Source organism: Leishmania martiniquensis, chromosome 34, assembly GCF_017916325.1.
Source record: "Leishmania martiniquensis isolate LSCM1 chromosome 34, whole genome shotgun sequence".
NCBI classification, from domain to species: domain Eukaryota; phylum Euglenozoa; class Kinetoplastea; order Trypanosomatida; family Trypanosomatidae; genus Leishmania; species Leishmania martiniquensis.
This window is the reverse complement of record NC_090169.1, coordinates 345964-367500: the sequence shown is the minus strand read 5'-3', so window position 1 is coordinate 367500 and position 21537 is coordinate 345964. Positions and strand designations below refer to the sequence as shown.

Below are 21537 nucleotides of genomic sequence, written 5' to 3'. Positions count from 1 at the left end.
CGCTTCCTTATGCGGATCTTTCTCCCCCACAAATCGGGCGTTCAGCTGCACGGAAAAACGGCAAAGCTGCGGCTTTCCGTGCACGCCTTTGTTGGATGGGGTTGCGGCACCGAGGGCTCTTTTCTTTTGTTTCTTCGTTTGGTCGAGGTGGAGAAACGGGCCGCTCTTCTGTCACACCACCGCTAACTGTTGCTGATGCGTTCCTTGGGGCTTCTAAAATCAGTAAAAGCCTCTCTTCACTCGAAATCGCGCGATGGCCGATATAAAAAAAAAGCGAGAGCGCCTTCAACTCCCTCGATCAGCAGAAACAAAAAAAAGGGCGGTGCGCTATGGTTCTTTACGAGCGTTGACGAGGAGAAACAGAAAAAAAACAGCTGAAGCCCCCCTGTACGCGCCGACACGAAGAGGGAAAGAGAAGAAGAGGAAGTACGAGACGAAGAGAATGGCGGCACGGTGAAAATGACCCGAGAGAGAGAGGGAAAGAGAATGGGAAAGGCGCCACCTTCCACGCGTCCCCTCCTCCGTTTCGTTGAATGCGAATGGTAGTGAGAGGAAGGCGAGATCGGCGCTGCGCCTTTGTGTTTCTTTCTGGTATGTATGTTTGTCCGTGTGTGTTGAGGAATGAGGTCGTCACTGGGGCACTTCGCAGTCTGAAGATGGAAACGAGGACGAGAGAGCGTGAATAAAAAAAGTGGGGGGAAACAGAGAGCAGGCGAAAGGTAAAAAAGAGAGGAGACAGAGAAAGAGGGGAAGAAGTCGACAAAGATCCACTTCAAGTCGTGCGAAAACTCAAAAGACGGCAACGATGTGATCGCACTCTCTCGTGCGGGGTGAGAGGGGGGAGGAGGGCGAAGGCCTCTCAACGGCGTGAGGACGGATGGCGGGGTGCGAGAGAAAGAGAGAGAGATGGAGGAAAGATGTATGAAGAATGGGTCAGCGAGCTCAGGTTACCTTGATAAGGAGGCGAAGTAAAGAAAGGCAAAGAAAGATGTCTGTGTGTATGTGTGCAGACAGCTGCAAAGAGCGCAGTATCGAATAAAAGGCCCTGTGTAGGACACGTCACGAGAGAGAGGAGGAATCGAGCCCACACCCATCCAACCCCTATCGCTAAACACAAGAGGGAAGGAGGGAGGGAGGTCCACACTGAAGTGAGACCAACGCACGAAGGAAAAAAAATAGTGTCAAGGGAGCACGCGCTTTGATGCACTCGTCTCCAAGATGAGCGAAAACGAGAGGGAGGGAGAGAGAGAGACCGAGAGAGCGGTATGTGAAAACCGCAGCGGTATCAGTACACCACCCACTACGGCATGGAGGCCGCACGCGCAGTTCGTTTCACGAGGCGGCGATGATGCGAAATGAAAGCGGGGAAAGGGGTGGGATGTGCGGCGAGTTATCGATGGAGGTGCAGTTGAGAGCGGACGGCATAGAAGGGACGGATAGAGGTAGAGAGAGAGGCAAAGATATGAAGACAAGAAAAACGCGGCCCTAGAAGCAGTGGGCAGGCGCTCAGGAGAACCGGGAAGACGTGCGCAAACGTTTGCGCCTTGAAAAGGCCGCGTCGCAGCCTGCGGCACCCTTCCCCTCCTCCTTATTGCCTTTGGTGGGATGGGAGAAAAGCGAAGGCAAGAGCATCGGTGACAGCCGTCGAGCTAATGAACTGCACTTATCTCTATTTGATCTCGCAAGTAAAGGACAGAGTCCGATCCTCGCCTCACACAAGCGCTGACACGCGCTACTGGTCTTACCAGCACTCAGGTGGCGGACGCAAATAGCAAAAGGGGGTGGGAGAGGGAGTTGGCCCGGCAGGCTTTCCCCCGACAGCGCGCAGAAAGAGCGACCGCGAGGAGAAGAGTGGTGCAGCGGCCACGCACACTTTGACGTCGCCTTTTACTCCTTCTCATCTTCTCTCTAGCCCCACCAAGGTGTGCAAGAGTCTACGTAGATGTGTCTTCCGATTTTTCACCTTAAGCAATATGGAACAGCGCCAACGCATGCACACCATGGCACCAGCCTACATACACATAAAGATGCCTGCGCCTTACAGCTAGCCGGCACTCGATGAATCGAGCGAGAAAAAAGGGGGAGAGAAAAGCTGACGTAATGGGGCGAAAATGAGAACAGAGACCGACGAGAAGGCACACAAGAAGCTGAGACAGCCAACAATTCAAAGGTACTCAATAAAAAAAGAGATGAAGGACGGCTGCCACCGGAACAAGACGGAGACACGGTCTCTCTCCTCTGCAGCCATGGCGCCCGTCCCTCCACCTCCTCGTGAACACGCCCCTCTTCCCTGGCAAGTGACAGCGGGTGGAAAAGAGATGGCACGTAGGAGGGGAATCGGGAGAGGGCTAGTGGTCAAGCCCTGTCCTTGCCGCTATCCCCTCTCGATCTGCAGTACTGCTCTGTACTTTGTGAAGACCACCGCGACTCGCAATGAAGAAAGAGGGGAGCCAATAACATATAATTTATAATAATAATAAAATAGGAAACGAGCAGCAGCAAAGGTAGTCGTACATACGACTCGATCAGAATGAAAGGGGGGAAGGGGGGATATCTACGCGGCGGTATCGAAAAACAGCCAAGGCACGCAAGGGCGATCGCAGGCGTCCTTAGGAGACACGGCGGTCAAAGTACTCTCGCGAGTCCGCCCCTTTGTGGACGTCCATACCTGGCAAGGCCGAGGCAGAGAGCGCGTAGACAACGTACATGAACCAGTTGTAAACGAAATGGCACAGCCTCTCTGGCACTGTCTCCACCACCTGAAGCGGGCCGCGTGGCATAGCGTGCTCCTCAGACGAGGAGGGCACGAGCGCGTTTAGTGTGGACTGCTTTGTGCTGACCGGCGTTAGCTCGACTGCCTCCTCGGCGTACTCGCTGTCGTTGGCTCGAGCCGTAGGCATGGGTGTTGCCCGCCGGCTCATGCACGCCTTCACGGCTTCCCACCGCGCGTTTCGTACCTGGCGCATCCGCTCGGCCTCGTTGGCGCTGTCGGCTTCCGCAAGAGCCTCTTGGTCATCCTGCTCCTTCTGTAGGGATTCGGTCATATCCATGACGAGCTGCATTGAAAGCAAACCACGCTTGATAGAGCCGCCACTGGCGATGTGATGCGAGTCGTAAGTACCACCTTCGTCATTTCCTGAGTTACATACAACAGATTCCGCAGAAGGAGAGACGTAGTAGGGGTCGTTTTCCATGTAAGCGGCGCCATCGGCTTCGTCGCCATAGCGGTTGAACCGACGATACCCGAGGAAGTCCATGGCTTCCTCTGCTAGTACCTTCGACACTTGCCGCCGCTGCGGTAGGTATGCCTGTGCACGCGTTCTACGGAGAGGAGGAGGAGGGGAGGGGGGGCGATGGGGTGACGCGAACGCGCGTACAGTGAGTAGCGCCGCAGATATCAATGACTATCACAAGATACTCAGAGGGTGCCGAGTTTTGGGTATGCTACAGGGCGGCAATCGAGGCTCTGTCGGTAGAGGGAAGCAAAGAGCGCTGCGGCTCCGTGTATGCAAGTTTGCTTTTTGTATAAGCGATAGCAATCGATTACGTTGGTGCTTGTGAGGCGCAATCTCACCCAGCCGCTCTACACATAGACACGCGCATCCGCGTAGGCGCAGCCATGGGCCACGAAAGAAAAAAGATGCAGTATTCGGCATATGGGAGGAGGCGCAGGTGAAGGGCAGTTCAGAAGCGCAAGCAGAGAGGTGGATGAGAGAGAAACCCTGGCCCGGTGCTCATCGACAAAATGAAAGAGCACAAATAGAGATGCCCGTGACACGCTGCATTCCAGGCGGTGCGTACGGATACCGGTTGTCGCCACTTCCGTTTTGGACACCGCGCCCACCGCGGTGAGTGGCTCACAGGAGCCCACATGTTTGCCCTCTCACTCCCGAGCCTGGGAGGTCCCCTCAGCGCAGAGTAGTTCCAGAGAAGCGTGCATGTCCACAAGAAGCTCCGTACCGCAGGCGCTGAAGATCCCCACGAGCATTGCTTCTCTCTTTTGCTTGCTATATGAAAGAACGAGGCGCAAGTGAGAAAACAACGCAACACAAACAAATGTGGGTATGGCAACCCCTCCCCTCACGTACCCATCACACATCAAAGAAGGTGGGACACAGCACCAGAAGAATGAAAGGCCATAAAAGCGGTGAGCCACGCCGTGTGCTGCTCACAGCGATGCAATCCATGCACGGCACCCACGGCACTCTCCAGTCTGTTGCAGCTTCGTCGCTTCTACTCGTTTCGAAATTGCTCGAAGAGATCGAAGACTGCGCTGGTGTCCCGCATGCTCGTGCCGCCCCTCAAGCGACCGCCAATGTCGATGCGGCTCCCCACGACGGAGTTACAGAGTCCAACGGCCTTCACCAAGACGTTTGCCAGCAACTGAGCATCCAAACTGCCTTGATAAATGGATTTGGCGTGAAGGTCATCGCCAGCGCAGTTATTCTTGGCAGCGACAATACGCTCGTTGAAGCTCGGGAAGACAATGTCAGAGAGGCGGAAAAGCGAAAAACGCACTGGGCTGCGCGACTTCGTTGAGCAGTCCTCGGGAAGCTCCGTTGAGAACCAGATACGCCACCAGTACCTCCAGTCCCCGCCCAACTGCTGCTCCTCCAGCTCATCCGTCCCGAAACAGCAGCGCGCGCTCGGGCTACCGCGCTGACTGAGCAGTGCCTGCTCCTGCAGCCTCACAGCCTTGCAGTAACCACGTGGGTACGACACGAGCCGGCGATACCAGTAAAGCGGCGAGAGGCGCGACCCGTGCACCCACAGGGGAGTCAGAGCGACGAAGTGCGCGTCGACCCGTCGGCAGGCGTCGAGGGCGTGCAGAAAGCCACCAAAGCGTCGGCCGCTCCCGAGCCACGACCCGGGGCTCCACCACACAGTCGAGGAGCCAGGGCGACCGTCTGTCCACGGCGCCGCGTCGGACGCCTCCTCAAGGGCGGCGGTAAGGTAGAAGACGACGCGCGCATGCCGCATTGAAAACTCGAGGTCCTGCGTCGACCCCACGTCGCCTTCGATAAGCTCCAGCACGACGCGCTGGTCTCGACTAGCAGCATTTCGGTCAGCGCTGAGGCCCCCAACCCATGGCGAGGTGCGGAACTCATATCGCAGCACGCGACGGTCCTCCCGCTGTGGGTCTCTGTAGTCTAGAGACGCTGTCAGCACACGCTTCTCCGCCGCAAGGCCGAGCTGCATGAGTCCTGTGGACGCCAACCGATTTCGTTCGCGCTGGCCGTCCACGATCGGCAAAAAAAGCGACTTGGCTTTTTCAACATCACGTGCCATTACCGTCACACTAACGCCGCGGCGCAGGTACTGCTCTGCCACGAACTTGCCCATTGTCCCAGTAGCGCCAATCAGCGTGACCGCCTCCGCTGCTGCGCCCGCAGCCTCCGCCGTGCTGCAGTGCACAGGCTCGGTATTTCTGTAGGGAAAGTACAAGAGACGCTGCCCGTCATCTTGAATTGTCGGATACGCTCCGGAGCCGGCGCGGCCCAAGCGACCCTCATAGACCGCGTCCGCTTGACGCGTATTCTCCTCCCGGAAGACGCTGAAATACGGTGCCTGGCAGGCACGTTGCACTCGCACCCGCACACCAGCGCCCCAATCATAGGGACTCTGCGAACGACCAAACTGGCTCATGGCTCAGCCATCCAAATCCTCTCCCCTTCCTTGTTCTCCCTGCTGCTACCCTTATCACGTCGTTTCGTATGGCTGTTGTCCACCGATTGTGGCAGGAATGACTGGGTAGGGGAGGGCGCTTCGCACGAAAACGAGCAAAAAAAAACAAGGAGAAAGAGATGCCTCCGCTTACAGGGGAGCTGTCGGATTGGCGAGAATGGGGTAGAGACCGTCCTCGTCTCCTTTTCGGGCGGGAGCGCCGGTGCCGCCTCTCATTCCTTCGGGGAGAGGAGAAACAGATAGATTGGAAGTTGTTGGGGGGACAAGATTCGAGAGGGCCGGAGGTGCGCGAGGGAAAGCCGATGAAAAGAGCAGTCAGGTGAAGGCGCAAGAGCGAGAGCGCAGTGCGCACGGCGATCTCTTCAACGGCACGCGATCCTTCCTCTTCGTCCCCGCCTTTTGTTCGGGTCTCTTTTAGACCATCTGTTCGGGTGCATGTTTGTTTGGTCGCACGTCTCTTGGGCACCGTCCACCGTGCACGATTGGAAAAAGGATTTCAGTTTAGCTTCCGCATGCAACGCGTCGCTCTTCACTGCCGCACGGGGGAGGCGTCAGCCCCCGCCCCCCCTCCATGCCCCTCAGCGGCACATGGCCGCCCCGGGGCGCCACGCAGCCGCACACACGCGCCGCACCAATGCGCCCCGCCCCGCCCCACCACAGGACAACGGCCGCGGCGCCCCAGCCTCAGCACACACACCAGCAGGCACTCAGGGCGCTCGAGTCACGCCGACACCCTGCACGTCATGTCGCCGCCACAGACGGGGGCGCTTCGCCCTGCCAGCACCAGAGGCGGCTCCTCCTTTCGCAGGGGTGTAGGGGTGGACGGCTTGAGCGGCCCCCCCTCCCCCACGGGCCAGGTGGGGGCACCGTGGGCTCCTGAGATGCCTGCACGCGCGGGGGGCCGACGCGCTGTGCGTCTTCGGTCATTGGGGACCGCAGAGAGGAAAGGAAAGGTGCGGCAAGTGACGGAAAACGGGAGAGCAGGGGGAAAGAAAGCACGCCCTCGGCCAACGGCGAAGCGGGCAACACGACAGTGGCGCGGCGCAACGCTTGGCGGAGAGGCGATGAAGCAAAGCAGCGGCAACGTGGAGCGAAGAGGAAAGGTGAAATGGAGGCGTGTAAAGCGCATGGGGGTGGAGGGGATAAGGGAAGGTATGGCGAGGCAGAAGGACAACCAGTCACAGCCTACGCCGGCCCGAGCAGGCCCTCCCGTTCCATTCACAGGGCGTCCCTCCCCCTCAGACACTCTGAGAGCCTGCCGCAGATGCGCATGGGCGGACACAGCAGGAAGGGTAAGAGGGAAGCCTCACAAAGGCGCAGTAGGCGCAAAAGGCCCCAGATCGACAGAGAAGAGCCGCAATGAAATCCTGCTGGGACGTGGTGATTTTTCGCCGTGTGCGAGTGTGGAGGTGCGTGCGCGCTGAGATGTCGAGGGCGGAAAAAAATGGAGAAAAGAGGTTGATGGAGCCGTCGCAATCGCTGACACTCGCGCAAGAGGGCGCCGCGGAGAAAGCGTCGTAAGAGGGCAACATCGCAGAGAGAGGCCATGAGAGGTGATGTAGCTTGCAAGGGCTGTGAGCACACAAACACACGCGCGCGAAAAAGGTAGCTTTGAGCTTTGAAGAGGAGCACTAAGAGTTTCCACCAACCGCGGTGCTTATGTACAAGGCCCCACCCCTCAGACCAAGTGCCCTGTCTTCACCGCCTTGCCTCTCACTGAGGTTGAGGAAAGGGAGGCCTGGCACACGAGGTCTTTCCTCTGCCTCTTTTTTCTTTCGCTTGAATGATCAGTTTATTGTGCCCAATGCGAATGGCAAAATCGGTGGAATGCGAGGGAGCACCACTGTGAATACCTGCTCTTGCGAGCAGTCTAGTACCCCCTTCCTACACATGCAGAGATACAGTACAGAGCAGAGGCCCTCATGTGGATCATGGAAGAGCACCTGCGTTAGATTGAGGTATCCATTTTTCCGAAGTCCCCTTCGACCCTTCCCCTCCCCGAATACCTCGTCTTAGGCGAGTGCGAGCCTACGTGTAGATGCATGGTCGCCATGAGCATAGCCTTGCATCGCCCCTCCGGCTCTGCTTGAATGAGCTGTTCAACCAGATCCTGCCGCTCCAGAATGTGGGCCCCCTTCGCGCATGCAACACGGACAAGGTCGCTTGGGTGCTTCCAGTAAGCCTTGAAAACATCCTCGGCAAACTTGGGGTAGCTCACCAGCGCAAGATACACGATCGTGTAGGCCAGCTGGCCAACAATCTTGTTCGAGCTTAGCTGGTCCTCGGAAACTCGAAAGACACGCTCCAGCTCTGGTGCTTTCTGCGATGCTGCCGTCAGGAACTTCAACTCCTCCAGCAACTCTCGCGCCCCTTTGACGATGTTTTCCCGTGCGAAAGCGGCGAGAACATCCACCGGCACGTCGAGAGGGTATGAGGTGCCCATCACTTGATTGAACCGTTGCACCAGCGGACGCCCGCCACAGAGCCGGGTGTTGGTGGGGTAGTTCACGGTGCAGAAGACAGGCATCTCAAGCAGAATGTCCTCCACGTCGTCGCCGGGCAAATGCGTCTGCCGATGGTCCACTTGAAGGTCAAGACGGGTGTGAAACATCAGCAGCGACTTTGAGTACACGGTGCGGAACGCGGCCATGCGCAGTGGGGTGTCCTCGAGGTACTCGTTGCCGTCGCTGAGCAACAGTGGCCACCCAAACACAAACGGATTCTTCTTCATGAGTTGATCCTCGGTAAGTCGAAAGTGTGGGGTGAGGCCAAGGAAGATGTTGTGCTCGTTCGGATAGTCCAGCTCCACCGAACGCGGATCGCGCTTGCGCATATCTTCGATGAACTTGTCCTTCATGTGCGATGGACTCAAGGCGCCGGTCAACTTCTCATCCATCTGAGTCTCAATCCGGTTCTGCACCCCCTCGTAGTAGGGAAGATACTTCTTCATGTGCTCCGCATCCACGTCGAGGAACTCCGAAAAGACCTTCTTCAACGCCCCCAGCGTCGGCTTCACCGTGTGCCACAGCAACGGGGGAAAGTGTTCAGAGAGCTGAATCATCACTTTTTCCGTAGGGCTGTTGTGGTCCCAGAGAAGTGTGCAGGTGCGCTGCGGCTCGTTGACGACTGGGGAATCCCCACGGTCTGGAAAAACAAACGCCTCGCCAATGACTGTGTACTCAGCCTCTTCGTTTCCCAGGCAAAGCCGATTACGCAGGATGCTACTCATCCGCATCGGATCCCACAGCTCCTTGTCAAAAGCAAAACGCTTGCGCCGCCAGGAGAGCTCATCGTACACCCTGATGTCATAAGAGATGGACTTCTCAGTCGTCTTGGCATCCTGCCGGAGCTGCTCGATCCACGCCGGCGTTTGCACAGCAGCCGCTCCATAGTTCGCCGGAGTGTGAGCAAGCCACCGGTGAGTGGAAAGAGCTGCTGAGGCGGAAACGCGTAAGGCCTTACGCAGGCCGGTGCACGCGGAAAAGCGCATCATCGACAAGCACGCCGCTGCCTCTGCAAAGGTGGAAACGATGCTTTCTCCCCCTTCCCCTCTTCTCTCAGCCCGGGGCAAGGACGGTGGCGGGAGCGCGTCGGTGAAAGGTGTGCGAGGTGTATCGCCTTCTCGTGCGGTGGCGCCTTTGATAGGGTTGCGTCGTCTTCGCCTTCTTGTTGTTGCGGTGCCACTAACTTCGCTTTGGGGTGAGGTCACTCATCAAAGCAAAAGAGAAAGGTGAGACTCGCAGAATAGGAAGGGGAGAGGGGTGAAATCAACCGTGAGGGGTGAGCCTGTTTGTGTGTGCGCGCGAAGCTGAGCGCACCTGCACACACAGACACACACAAGGAAAACGCACTCTTTTCAGTCAGCCAAAGGGCCCAGTCTTTCTGTTGAGAAACAGTGAACGAAAAAAAATGGGCCAGCGAGGGGGAGAAGCCAGTGATTCATTGAGTACGAAAGGTGCGCCGCGTGAGTGAAGAAGCGCAAAGGAAGGGCCTGAGGACGGCCCTGCAGCCTGTGTGTGTGTGTGTCTTTGCCACTTGTGGGTATTGCACCACATCTTCGGTCGCTCTCATTGGCGCAAACGCTTTCCCCTTCCAGGAAGGGGCCTCGCGGTGCCCTCTGCAGCGCTCACATGACCATTAGGACAAGAACAGCCCCCGCAAGCGGCACGCAATGCAATGTGTCGACGAGCCCATGAAAATGCATGTGCGCCTCCTCTGTCTCCCTCATGCAGGTGAATGAGAAACGGAGGCGACTCGACACACCTCCAAAGCGCTGACTCTTTCCGTTTCTTTTCCTCTCTCCCCCTGCCCACCCCCGCTGATCCTCACGTGATGGTGAGAGTGAGTGCATATACGTTTCCGTTTGCACGCATGTCTGCGTTTTCCTTTTTTCCTTTTACGTCACCGGCTGCTGATTTTAGTACAGCAATTAATCGAAGATGTCTGCATCTGTGAGCGGCTCCGCGCCGGTAATGCCTGTCATCAGTGTCCGTACAGTGTGCTCGGCTTTGCGAGCACTAGGAACCTTCTTGAGAGCCCTGCAGCACTGCCATCCAGATCCAACGGCAACAGAGTCCGTCCTGCACCCCTCCCTCGGTCACCACCTTTTTCTCACAAGGAGAGCAGATCCGTTGGGTCCGCCTCCGATGGCGCCTCATAGGCGATCGTGGGCAGATGATGGCTATCGATCGCGCGCGTTACCTCCGCGGTGAAGAGTCGACCGTAGCTCTTTTCGTAGCGCAGCGGCGTCTGGTCCGCTGCCGTGCTAGAAAACGCTGACACCATGAGCGGCACAACAGGCAGGAAGTGCCGCTCCAACGCGGTCAGCTCCCAGAGCGTGGAGTTCAATGCGCGCGTTTCAGGCAGCTTGGCGTGGTCGTCAAAGGGGTCACGGCCGTCAAAAAGAGCTGCGGTGTCTCGAATCGCTTGGGCCTTGACAGACTGTGCAGTCCCAGTGTTCGCGTCTTGATCGGCTATGTCGTCCGGGATTATAGCCTCACGGCTGCTCCGGTGAATGAGAGCTAGACAGTTAGGATGGGACTGCAAGACCTTGCGAAGAAAGGGAAGAATGAAGTAAAGCGTCGGCGCCGGCGCCATCAGCGACACCTGAGCCACGCGCTTAATCACACTAGCGGCAATATACGACGGTACGCGAAGCGACGTCATAGAGAGATCCAAAAGTCGAAACAGCTCATACCGGTGCCGAGAAGCAAACACGTCGGGTGTCAAGAGACTGTACAGCTGCTCGTAGTAATTCGGGTACTCAAGTCCGTGATCGAGCATCAGTAGAAAGAGTCCTTGTAGCGAAAGGATCGAGACGATACCGCCGCTGCTGAAGCAGTCGGTGAGGTAGTCCGCTACTACGAGCGGGTTCGTGAGATGGGGCAGAACAACAGACCCCAGCCGGTGCAGCAAATGAATGTGCAGGGCAGCCTCGCCAGCCTTCTCCACGCACAACATCCACACAGACGTAAAGTAGTGCTTGTGTGCCTTTTCCGAGAATAAGGAGAGAACGCTAGTGGCATTCAGTTGCAGCTTGCGTCGCTCGGAGGCATTGGAATGCACGTAGGTGTCGCTCGCCTCCAATGCCGCGCGCTCTTTTTTCAAAAATCCCCACCGCAGCTTCATGCGATCGAGCTGCGGCAAAGTGCGGGTACACAGGAGTACAAAGCAATTGGTGACCAGCGTCGAGAGCGACGTGCCATCTTGATCGCGTGACCGCTTCCGCTGCTGACGCTCTACCAGATTACTGACCGTACGATAGATCAAAAACCACACATCGTCTTCAGCCGGTGTAGCTCCGTGGGCACCTAGGTGAGTATGCAAGGCCTCTCGCAGCTCCGCCACTTGCGGACTGCACTCGTCAGGGGTAGTGTGGGCACGAGGCGCCTTCACAAGGGGAGACTGTAACGCCTTTTGTAGAACTTGGGAAGCCTTCTCATCGAATGTCTTGCACAGCTCTGCATATGTCTTGCACTTGTCACAGGCGCGCAAGGCGCTGCTCAGCTTTGCATCCATGAGCGTCGAAAAGGTTAGAGCCGGAGGAAAGCCAGAGACAGCCTCAAGCGGTAACAGTACAGCACACCCTCTGGTCTTACGTTACAGATGAATTTGGTATGGTAATCGTGCTCTTTGCGCGTGTGCTGCCCGCCAATGATTCGTTTCGCCGTAGTGGTGAGCAGGTTGCATGCGTGACGAGAAGTCCCGCGCGCACGAGAGAGAGAGAGTGAGAGTGAAGTGGTGAAGGAATAAAGCAGTCATTGGCTCACTGGGCAACCCACCCGGAAACTCTCAGCTTTTTGCTCGAACAGCGGCACCTCTTCATCAGCACACTTAGCTTTAGGTGTGCGTAGATTCGCCACAATTTAAAAAAAAACGCAGAAGCGGGGCGCTCGGCACCACCTCCCACTCACCTGATAGTGGCCTCCTTTTTTATCACTTCAGCGCCCTAGGGGATACTCGAGTCACGTGATCATCGCCCCTTTGGGTCCCACCCCCACTTGTCAGTGTGGCGGCCCGCCTTCGCCCTACGATCAGTCATCTCGCTCTGTTAGACATTGATGCCCTTCACCGCTGGAGTTGCCTCCCTTGCGAGGCGATGCGTACGCGCAAGTTCAAAGGGACGCAACAGCCAAATGTGGAGAGGACCAGGCGTCTGAAGGGAAGTGGTTCATACAGGAGAGAAGGCAAGCGTGCACAGGCCCTCCGCCAGCGAAGCTCCGGTGTATGTGTATGTGTGCGTGTCCGTAAGTGGACCTTCAAGAGAGAGTGAGAGACTGAAAATGCCACACACGCCACACGGGCGCCCCTACCCACAACATCTGGAAAAACTATGGGTAAGCACTCTCACTCCGACCTCCGAGCTCGAGCACACTATCAGAAACGCATATGCCAACGTCAGATGCGACACTGAACGCACTAGGCATCGTCAGCGGTGCCCGATGCCAGTATTCCATGCAGCCGCTCCTTTCCGGCGCTTGTTGAGGGATGCGTCTCCTTACGTGTCTATGTTCAACAGCATTGTGATCAAGGGAGGACAGTTTGAAGCCCCCTCCTCGCTGTCGGCGGTCACTTGAGCTACCAGTGCTGTGATGTCGTCAAGCTTGCCGCCGGTGTAGCGGTATCCAGCCTCCTCTGCGTGTCGCGCAAATGGTGAAAAGTAGCGGCGGTCTTGTCCGTTTCGAAAAGCCTCCTGGCCGATGGCCTCAGCCACATTGTTACACCCCGTCGCTGGCACCTCGCTGAGGTGGTCGAGGAGGCGGTCTAGCTCGACGTTGTCGAGTACACCGTCGCTCACACAAAGGAAGATGTCGCCGACGCGCACTTCGATCTTGGCCTGCTGGCCGGCACTAGGTGGATCCCCAGGGAGCTGGTACGGGCAATTGAAGGAGTGCTGCTGGATCTCCGTGCGATAGAGGAGCTTTCCCTGCCGCACAATCACCAGGCCGCAATCACCCAAGTTCAGCAAAGACGCGTGCGTGTTGTCTACAATGGTCGCCAGTGCGACAGGACAGCCACCAGGCTGCCTCGCGTCATTGGCTTTCGTGTATCCATAGTTGAGAGCCGCGAGGGCAGTCGCTCGTTTCGAGCTGCTGGCTTCCTTCTCCACGTACTCCAGCGTAAAGCGCATCACATTGCGCGTGTAGATGGAAGGTTCGATGCCCTGAGACGCGTATCCGCCAACGCCGTCAGCCACACCAATGCAGTACGGATGAAACGCATAGGCATCCTCTCCGCCACGGTATGCCTTCTTCGGGTGCGGAATGGCGCAGGCGCCGCGATGGCCGAAGCGGAGAGCCGTCTTCGATGCGCATCTCCATGCATGCGTACTCGAAATCATGTGGCTTGCTTCTGGAGGGCGTGCTTGTTTCTACAGGAAACGAGATGAGCAAGAGGCGCACCCGGATACGAAGAAAGAAAGCGAAGCCGCCGGCTCTCCCCTTAGGACTGCCTATGGCGTGCTCTCCAGGCCGCCGTTCTCCTTAGCCTCAGACAGATGCGCGTCAGAAAAGGTGAAAAAGAAAAGAACCCTCCTGTTGCACTGGGGAGGGAGTCCCGCCCGCTTGCACCACAGTTGCTAGCCGAGTGCAGTTAAGTCCTTGGTGGCCCCTTGGGAGGGTGCAAGAAGAGGCAGGTAAGGAAGGGGCACGCAAGGGGGTGGAGGGGGAGTAGGAAGGCGTCCTCCTGAGGAGAGCCGATAGCGTTTCCCTTCCGCTCAGGCAGTCAATGGCGGTGCTTGCTGCACGCCACTGAGTGCGCGCTTCGTACAAGAGAGCGCGGGGGGGCGTACGTTCGAGTTTTGCTCGATGTGCGGGAGTGAGACTTGCACGCATTGGTTGTTTAAGGCGTGACACAGTCCGAAGCAACTCATACAGAGTGGAAGCACCAGTGGATGGCAAGAAATATTCACGCCCAAAGCTCTTGCTGTACTCAACCATCACCCGTGTCGAATGCATGGTGGACAGGGAAAAGAGAGCAACAGAGGAGGAGGAAGCAGCGAGTATAAAACAAGCCGCTCCTCCTCCTCCTCGAATGAGACGAACAATACGGTGCCCAACGGTGCCACTTCGAAAGCCTCGTACTCTGTCTCTCACGAATTTTTCCAACAAGAGCACTGCAAGAAGCGTGACACCGCTATTTTGATCATGTCACGGCCAAGAGAAGAAACGCTTAGGCAGAGCCGCCGACGAGCAAAAAAAAAAAACTGACACGCCACCGTCGAGAAACGGAGAGGTTAGCCAGTGATGTTCTCATTCGCTGTGGAAGTCACTCAAGCTGTGTGAAGTGCAGCGCCGCCATAAGGCTTCGTTTCCCTCTGAAAGACGGGTGCTCGGAGTTGTGTGATGTTTCTTCGTCCTTGCGTCGGTTGCTGTGAAGGGTCACGCTACGCAGCAACGCGGCTGCGCCTTAAGCTCCGATTCAACTTTTGAGCCCTCGTGATCACACTGCTAGCCTTCGGCCCATCGCAGTCGACACTCAGAGAGACCGAAAACGGTATTTACCTCTCCGCTCAACCGCAGCCGGGTGCGTGTGTGTGTGTGTGTGTTCCTGGCTCTTTTCTTTGTCAATCGAGAGGAGAGAGTCACGTTCATGTGCGAAAAGGACGACGACTGCTTTGCACGTCACCCCCTTCTGGCATCCTTCGAAATATGAGCGGTAAAGCGCCGGCCCGTTTCGGCACCCGCAAGCATAACAGTGGTCATAAGCCATATAGCTTTGCCTCTCATCTCCGTTCAGCTCTTGGCCAGGGCCATCATACTGAATTCATCCGGTTGGCTAACCTGGAATCGCTACTTAAGTCGCTCCTCCTTTTTTGTACCATCGGCGTAGGTTGTTACGCGCACTCCATCCGCGCGATCTAGAATTGAAGTGTTGTTCGGGTACTCAAAAAGTGTGTCGCCGTTTATGAACACTGTCGTGGTCAAACTCTGCGTTCGAAACACCTTCGTTCCGTCGGGGCGAACCTTTGTCACGCTCCCGTTGTCGTAGTGATATTCCCATGTCCCGTCCGCCTGCTGCACAGCTCGCGGCTCTGCAGCGGCGGCAACAGTTGTTGGGCTACCAACTGCCTGCACAGAGTTAGCGGTAGTATTTGCAGCAGTTGTCTCCGCCCTAAGAGCCGGCGCTACAGTCGCTTGAAGGCTGGCCGCTTCGTTCGCGTTGTCCTCAGTCACTGTCGAAAGTGAAGTCGCCAACGGGGCAGCTGAGACGGTCAGCCCACTTGCCAGAGATGCACCATATGAGCTCGATGATGCAATGGTGACTGAATCTGTCGCATGAATCGCTGCACCACTGTCCTTGAGCTGACTGACAGCCCGCGCTGCCGCAGCATGCTCCTTTTTTTGCCGATGCTCGTGCTGCGTTTGTGCGCGCCCCTTGGAGTTGTAGTATGCCAGCGCAGACCTCAGCTGCGCTTCCACAAACCGCCAGTTCATTGCGCACAGCGCTTCCTCTGCGATGGCGGATTGAACCGCAGAAAGCGCTACTTGTGCTACGCTCCCTGGCTGCCAGTTTCCCTCCGTTGTGGGCGGAAGCACACCTAGTGTCTTTGGAGCACGAGCTGCGTGGCTCCATGCAGGAGCGTTATCAGCATCGGCAGCGTCCACACCCTTTGCGGAGCGACACTCGATTCGCTCACACAAGCGTTCCTCTGTCATATTAATCATAGCAAGCGGCCAGAGACCATGCACCAGGGGAACCCTGCAATCCGGAAGGTTTAGCAAGCTCACGACTCCATGTTCGCTACCGCTGACAGGAGGGACGTAGACGATCCACAGTCGCCCAAGACACATCGCGCCGCTTGAATGCAGTGCAACACTGTCCCTAAACGCATTGACAGAACGGTAGCTGCGCTCGATGGCCTCCAAGAAGAGACTTGGAAGCACTGCAGCATTGAAGACACCGTTGCAGACTGTTTTGTTTTGATGGCGTTGCGCTTCCAAGCAACTCTGCTCAAAATAGTCACAGAACACCACAGAGGAAACGTAGTGCACACGCTCGCGCACGCACGTGACACACGGGCGCGCCGAAAAGCTGGGTTCTTTCCCAATCAGCGGCAACGGCAGCTTCTTCGAGAGGACAGGGCAATCCCGCGAGTGGTTCATCGCCAACTTTGCTGCGGTAGTCGAGTACGCTGTGGATACAATCAGCGACGCCATTGAATGCGGGGCTGCACCCATCTTTTTATCCGTGCGCGGCAGCAGCGGAAGCAGTCGTCGCAGCTCTGCAGTCGCCTTCTCGGGATGCATAGCGAGAATCTGTGTCTGATCGCGTAATATGGTGACCGTTATTTCAGTTGTGCTTCTCTGAGAAGTTGTTAATGCAGAGGTTCAGTTCTAAGAAGCTCCCGCGAACCGCAGCTTTGTATTTCTCGCTTTTGCTGCTACCGGCATAGGCGCTCATTAAGGAAAGAAGGATCGGGAAAAGGAGCAAGAGTGAACGTGGCGATGCCTGGAAAGAGAAGGCTCACCGAGCAAAACGAAAAACAAAAATTAAAAAACACATGATGAAACTGCTGCAGTGCGTGACGCGATGCCGCGAGCTTCAGCCCAAGACTTGCTGCACATACCCCTGCGCTGCTCTCGAAATGTGAACTGATAGCAACAGAATGCTGCGAAAAGAAACTACGAGTTCAATTCCAGTTTGGTCAGGTGAGGCGCACCATTTTCACGTTGCTGAGACATAAGTAGCCGAAGCTACGAACTGTGAAAGCGGGGCGGAAACGAAAGGAAAACAGGCCATCACCACGCCGGCTGCACACATGGCACCTTACTGAGAATACAGCACAGATGCATCAGAGACCCGCTTCTTCTTCTGTGTGTTCTTGATGTCGATCCCATAAAACCGTGCTCCTCGGCAATAGTCTTGATGCAGTGGCGAAGAAGGGCGTAATTGTGCACTCGATAGAAGTGAGAGAAGGCGCCTTCCGACGCCATCATCTCGAACCTGGTTATTAACGTAAAATCTCAGCCATGCGCTCGCGTTCACGATGGACAACCGTTTCTCATTTACTGCCGAGATGATAGGCTTTCCTGTAAGGCGAAAAAAGGCCTTTGGAACGCTTGAATACCTGCTAGCGCACCGGAGTAGTCGCATTAAGTGGCTCTCCTCGCAGCACTGAACGGCTCGGATGAGCACCCTGCCAAGGCTTCCCACCTCTTCGCTAGAGGTGATAGACTCGAATGCTGCTACGACATCGTCAGCAGAAAGGGTACCTCGCTCAACAGGCTCTCGGGTTTGCAGCTCGGCAACCACCTCTGCTCTCCTGCAGTCTCGTGATGGCAGAAAGGTAAAGAGCAGCACCAAATCGGCAGTTGTACTTTCTGTGAGTGATATCTGACTGAGAGCCATAGACACTTCTGGGAATTGCAAAAAGGCTTGCCGCTGCTTTGCGGTGCAGTGGCTCAACAAAGCTACAAGGTCGTCTGAAGAAACGCTAGAAATGTCGCCTAAGCTCTCCATGAGCCCAGATTGCTCGAGAACAGATGAAAGCCTCAAGCGACGAGCTGCTTTAGCTGCAATTACCACATCCTGTGTACTAGGTGCTTTTCGCTTGAGCTCTTCGATAACACGCCGAAACGTGGCTGCATCGCGAACGCCCAGATCAGAGATGGATGAGAGAACCAAGCTGAGCTCTTCTGCACGGCAGCTGCTCGCAGACCGCAGCACCCGCCTTAGTGAAACCTTTGTGGCCCAGCGGCTTGAACTCGTAGTTATTTGACGCGTATGACGGAGGAGACACATCGCCACAGAAAGAGGCAACTCCTGGGACTCGATGATTCGCCGCAGCAGGACAAGTTGCTGGTCATCGTCGACAAAGCAAAGTCCCGAAAGCAGTAGCGCTCTATCCCTCGGAGAGAGCTCGTCACCGACGCTGCCTTTCGGCGTGCAAGCAGCTACAAGGCGCGCCCCAACTCGGCCAACGGCCTTCTTGAGAAGAGAAGGAGAAGCCTTTATGCCATTCCGCTGCAGTATGTACAGGGCGTGTACACTGGCGCGTTGACTGAGTTCATTGCTTTCCACGGTGCGGCGAATGGCGGGTAGCAATGAGGGGAAAAAAGAGCAGGTGCTGATCATCGCATCACACACAATGGCCGTTTCTTCGGCTGATAGCTCTATAGGGAGCCAGCCCTTGGTCACTGCCTTAGTAAGCAAGGACGTCGTCTCTGAGCGTGAGAAAAAAGATAGACACAGTACCCACTCAAGATATTCCCTAGTGGGTGTTTCCCGACGAGACTGCTCCAGCCGCTCGCGTATATGACCTTGTAGCACCGCCCGCACCTCCTCCAATGCAGAAGAGCTTTGGCAGGATGCTGAATACGAGTCTTGCCACACACTCAACACTTCTAACGTGCGCTGGGAGTCAAGTAATCTACATGTCTTCCCTATTTGGCGGCAGATCGAATCGTCAATCGTTGCCCCAGTGAGCATAAGACTCACAAAAATCCCGAAACAATTAGAAGCACTTACCCCACCCTTTCCGATAAGCGCTTTCTGAACAGTAGCGCCTAATGCCGCGTAACGTTGGGCGTTCCTTGGGGCCGCAATGCGCTCCAATAAATCTAGAAGGTCTTCTTTTTTCAATTCCTCTGTCGCGAACTGTAGTTGTTTAACAAAATCTTCCATCTCCATCCGCTCCAACGGCAAGTTTTCCCTCAGGGTAAGGTCGAAGAAAGTTACCTTGTCATTAGACGTGGAAAGTCGAGATCCCAGTATACCAGCAGCGATTTGAGTGACGCGAGAAGATAATCTTGAGCTCACTTGCACGGTTCGCCGACCTCCTTGCCAAAAGGGTCGTGCAAAAGCAATTAGCTCTGAGTTGTCTGCACGCTGCAAACAGCATCGGATAGCAGCGAAGACACTGGGAGTGCTAAGCGTTGCATCGTAGTAATCCAGGTTCTCTGGTGACAAACGGATGCTTGACGCAAGCTGGTGAAGCTCCTTTGCGCCGAGTTCACCTGCGCACGCTTCTAGGTGAGTAGAAAGCTTTGAGAAAGTATGTGCGCTGAGGGGATACTGGATGGTGGGGAGAATGCCAGTAAGCTCTAAACCATCTTCGAAGGTCTGCAAAGCGCTCCCTACATCGAGGTTGTTAACATACTCTCGAGCAAGTGAAAGTGTCGTGGCGTCATTGGCGGAGCCCATTATCCACAGCTTTAGCTGTTCGGAATGAGGTCGCCACTGCGCTGACAGTAGAAGCACAGATCTTTTGGATAGCATCGAGATAAAACGCCTGCGTAGCCGGCTTCGAATCAGAAAGAAGAGGGTGAATCAAGGCGAGACTGAAGTATATGACCTTCTCCTCGTCGCTGTATGACTAAAGCAGAAAAAAGATTGTGCATTTTTCCGCCTGCTATAGCCTCCCTCACCAGCCCTTGATATTGGCGTGGCTGCCATCATATTCGAGCTTCTTATATTTCTTTGTCTTTATAGCAATGCATGCGTGCTTCCTCGTACTCAGCAAAGAGCAGGTGGCTCGAGCCGCTCGAAAGGCGAACAGCTTGTCAAAGTGATGTCTTTTGTCTATGATCACCATATGTATACAGGACTCAACGCGAGATACTCCAAAACTACACCAATAAATGCATATATATATATATATGAAAGACTATCAGCAAGTCGCCTTTTTTTTGCCGCTCCTTCTCATTTCCACCTCAAGCATGAAGGGAGGCAGCCGAGCAAGCCTAGCAACACTTTGAGCAGCCCAAACGCTGAGCAGTAGTGCAACGCCGTTGATTCCTACGTAGATCGCAGAAAACGCCAAATCCAGTATCAGCACATATGTTTGTAGCCACATGTAATAAACGGCTCCTGCAGTGGCAATCGCTAAAAGTGCTGCACTGATAAGTATTGTTGAGGGGTTTTCCGTTTTGTTTCCCCGCATCCCTATCAGGACACTAAAGGCGTTGACAATGAGAACTAAGAAAGATGCGACTATTTCCATTGGGAGAGCGGCTGGCGGAAACGGCAGGCGGAGGGCTTTGAAGACCAGAAGGCCTAGTGTCATCATCCACCAGATCGCTGCCCACCCGATCGAAACAAGCAGCTGGAGGTGATATGAAAAAGATGCACCCCCGGCGGTGCCGTCAGAGGCAGGCATTTGTAGACTGCTGGCTTCTGGTCAGTCCTTAAAGCGGGTGGCAGAGACACGAAAGGTTAGGATAAAGGGAGAACCATGGATAAGGAGAGCAGCATTTGAGCTGTACTGCACGTGCTCATTCAGTCATCAATCGAGAAGCATCTGCTTGTTGCTCTTCAGTTTGCGAAGGGCAGTGCTCCTTGGAGCACACGCCAGTGAAGTGTCGCGCACATTCCCTTCTGTGCCCCATATGGTCCGAGGGAGTATTACTTCTGCCCTCTATATGCTCGAGTTTGCTCGTTTGTCTGTTTGTTATCACTGCTGTGTTGCATGGCAGCGACACAGTTAACCGGAGGTTACCGGAACGGACAGGGTTCCTAGCGGCTACATGGTGGCATTACTCAATTACAAGCTCTCGTCAGTGTCGGAGTCCTCAGCTCGAGTAGCTACTTTCCGCAGCAGAGTTCGCCTTTCGCGCTCACGCAGAGTCGCTAGGCAGTCCCGATCTTCAGCGTCCCGTCGCTTCCTCAATTTTTGCTGCAAGACACGAGTATTGAGACCCCTGAGCCGCTGAAGTTCTTCCTCATCGGGAGTCACTTCGACAAAAGCATACTTGCTCGGTTCTTTCAGTTTCTCTAAGTGCCCAGATATCCCTTCCGACAACTCTTGAACTGAGTCTCTGTCGGACGCGTCAGCCTCTGTGGTACTGACTAATGTTGCCGGGTGCTTTTGGCACTTTGCACATACCGCCTCACGCTCAGCACACAGCTGGCAGATGCGGTGGTAAGCATAGACTACTTTATTTTCACGACATAAGTTGCAACGGCGACCCTGCTCCTGTAAGGTATACTTGCCATAGTCCACCTTCCATTGAATAATTTCGCAGCACCGTCGACAGCACAAGCTCGTCATGACGAACTCTGTTTGGCGAGATACTCGATCCTTCTCTGGTTTGTAACGGTTCGGGTTGTACTTATTTTTGTTCATGTAAGCCTGCCGGGGCCCAGGCATGCCATTTTTTGTGACGCGCTTCATCAGAAGCTCGAAAGAGAGAAGGAATGGAGAACGCAGCTCAAATGCTCGGCCTGCCACAATTCACAAGGAGGATCCAAACTTGCTGGGACGAGTATGCTTTCGAAGATAAGAGAGAGAGAAAGCGATTCCAAAGCGGTAGAAGTAGCGTAAGTGGACGAAAAGCCGAGATAGCCATACTACGCTAGCTCCCCAAATTCAATGACTGGAGAGGAAATAATACGTACAGCAGGAGTGCAACC

General features: G+C 55.6%; 9 protein-coding genes across 9 annotated transcripts; all 9 read right to left on the bottom strand.

Moving 5' to 3' along the window:
- Positions 1–2609: 2609 nt before the first annotated feature.
- Positions 2610–3257, bottom strand: LSCM1_02138 (uncharacterized protein; the record flags this gene model as incomplete). Its single annotated transcript, XM_067319726.1, has 1 exon — positions 2610–3257. The coding sequence occupies one exon, from the start codon at positions 3255–3257 to the stop codon at positions 2610–2612; it is 648 nt and encodes a 215-aa protein (XP_067175101.1).
- Positions 3258–4233: 976 nt separating this feature from the next.
- On the bottom strand, positions 4234–5646 carry LSCM1_02137 (uncharacterized protein; the record flags this gene model as incomplete). The annotated part of the gene is made up of 1 exon (XM_067319725.1): positions 4234–5646. The coding sequence occupies one exon, from the start codon at positions 5644–5646 to the stop codon at positions 4234–4236; it is 1413 nt and encodes a 470-aa protein (XP_067175100.1).
- Positions 5647–7633: 1987 nt separating this feature from the next.
- Positions 7634–9178, bottom strand: LSCM1_02136 (uncharacterized protein; the record flags this gene model as incomplete). Its single annotated transcript, XM_067319724.1, has 1 exon — positions 7634–9178. One exon carries the CDS (start codon positions 9176–9178, stop codon positions 7634–7636), a length of 1545 nt encoding a protein of 514 aa, XP_067175099.1.
- Positions 9179–10296: 1118 nt separating this feature from the next.
- Positions 10297–11703, bottom strand: LSCM1_02135 (uncharacterized protein; the record flags this gene model as incomplete). The annotated part of the gene is made up of 1 exon (XM_067319723.1): positions 10297–11703. The coding sequence occupies one exon, from the start codon at positions 11701–11703 to the stop codon at positions 10297–10299; it is 1407 nt and encodes a 468-aa protein (XP_067175098.1).
- Positions 11704–12682: 979 nt separating this feature from the next.
- Positions 12683–13525, bottom strand: LSCM1_02134 (uncharacterized protein; the record flags this gene model as incomplete). The annotated part of the gene is made up of 1 exon (XM_067319722.1): positions 12683–13525. The coding sequence occupies one exon, from the start codon at positions 13523–13525 to the stop codon at positions 12683–12685; it is 843 nt and encodes a 280-aa protein (XP_067175097.1).
- Positions 13526–14975: 1450 nt separating this feature from the next.
- Positions 14976–16433, bottom strand: LSCM1_02133 (uncharacterized protein; the record flags this gene model as incomplete). The annotated part of the gene is made up of 1 exon (XM_067319721.1): positions 14976–16433. One exon carries the CDS (start codon positions 16431–16433, stop codon positions 14976–14978), a length of 1458 nt encoding a protein of 485 aa, XP_067175096.1.
- A 520-nt stretch (positions 16434–16953) lies between these two features.
- Positions 16954–19404, bottom strand: LSCM1_02132 (uncharacterized protein; the record flags this gene model as incomplete). The annotated part of the gene is made up of 1 exon (XM_067319720.1): positions 16954–19404. The coding sequence occupies one exon, from the start codon at positions 19402–19404 to the stop codon at positions 16954–16956; it is 2451 nt and encodes an 816-aa protein (XP_067175095.1).
- A 391-nt stretch (positions 19405–19795) lies between these two features.
- LSCM1_02131 (uncharacterized protein) lies at positions 19796–20284 on the bottom strand (the record flags this gene model as incomplete). The annotated part of the gene is made up of 1 exon (XM_067319719.1): positions 19796–20284. One exon carries the CDS (start codon positions 20282–20284, stop codon positions 19796–19798), a length of 489 nt encoding a protein of 162 aa, XP_067175094.1.
- Positions 20285–20668: 384 nt separating this feature from the next.
- On the bottom strand, positions 20669–21298 carry LSCM1_02130 (uncharacterized protein; the record flags this gene model as incomplete). The annotated part of the gene is made up of 1 exon (XM_067319718.1): positions 20669–21298. The coding sequence occupies one exon, from the start codon at positions 21296–21298 to the stop codon at positions 20669–20671; it is 630 nt and encodes a 209-aa protein (XP_067175093.1).
- Between the last annotated feature and the right edge of the window lie 239 nt (positions 21299–21537).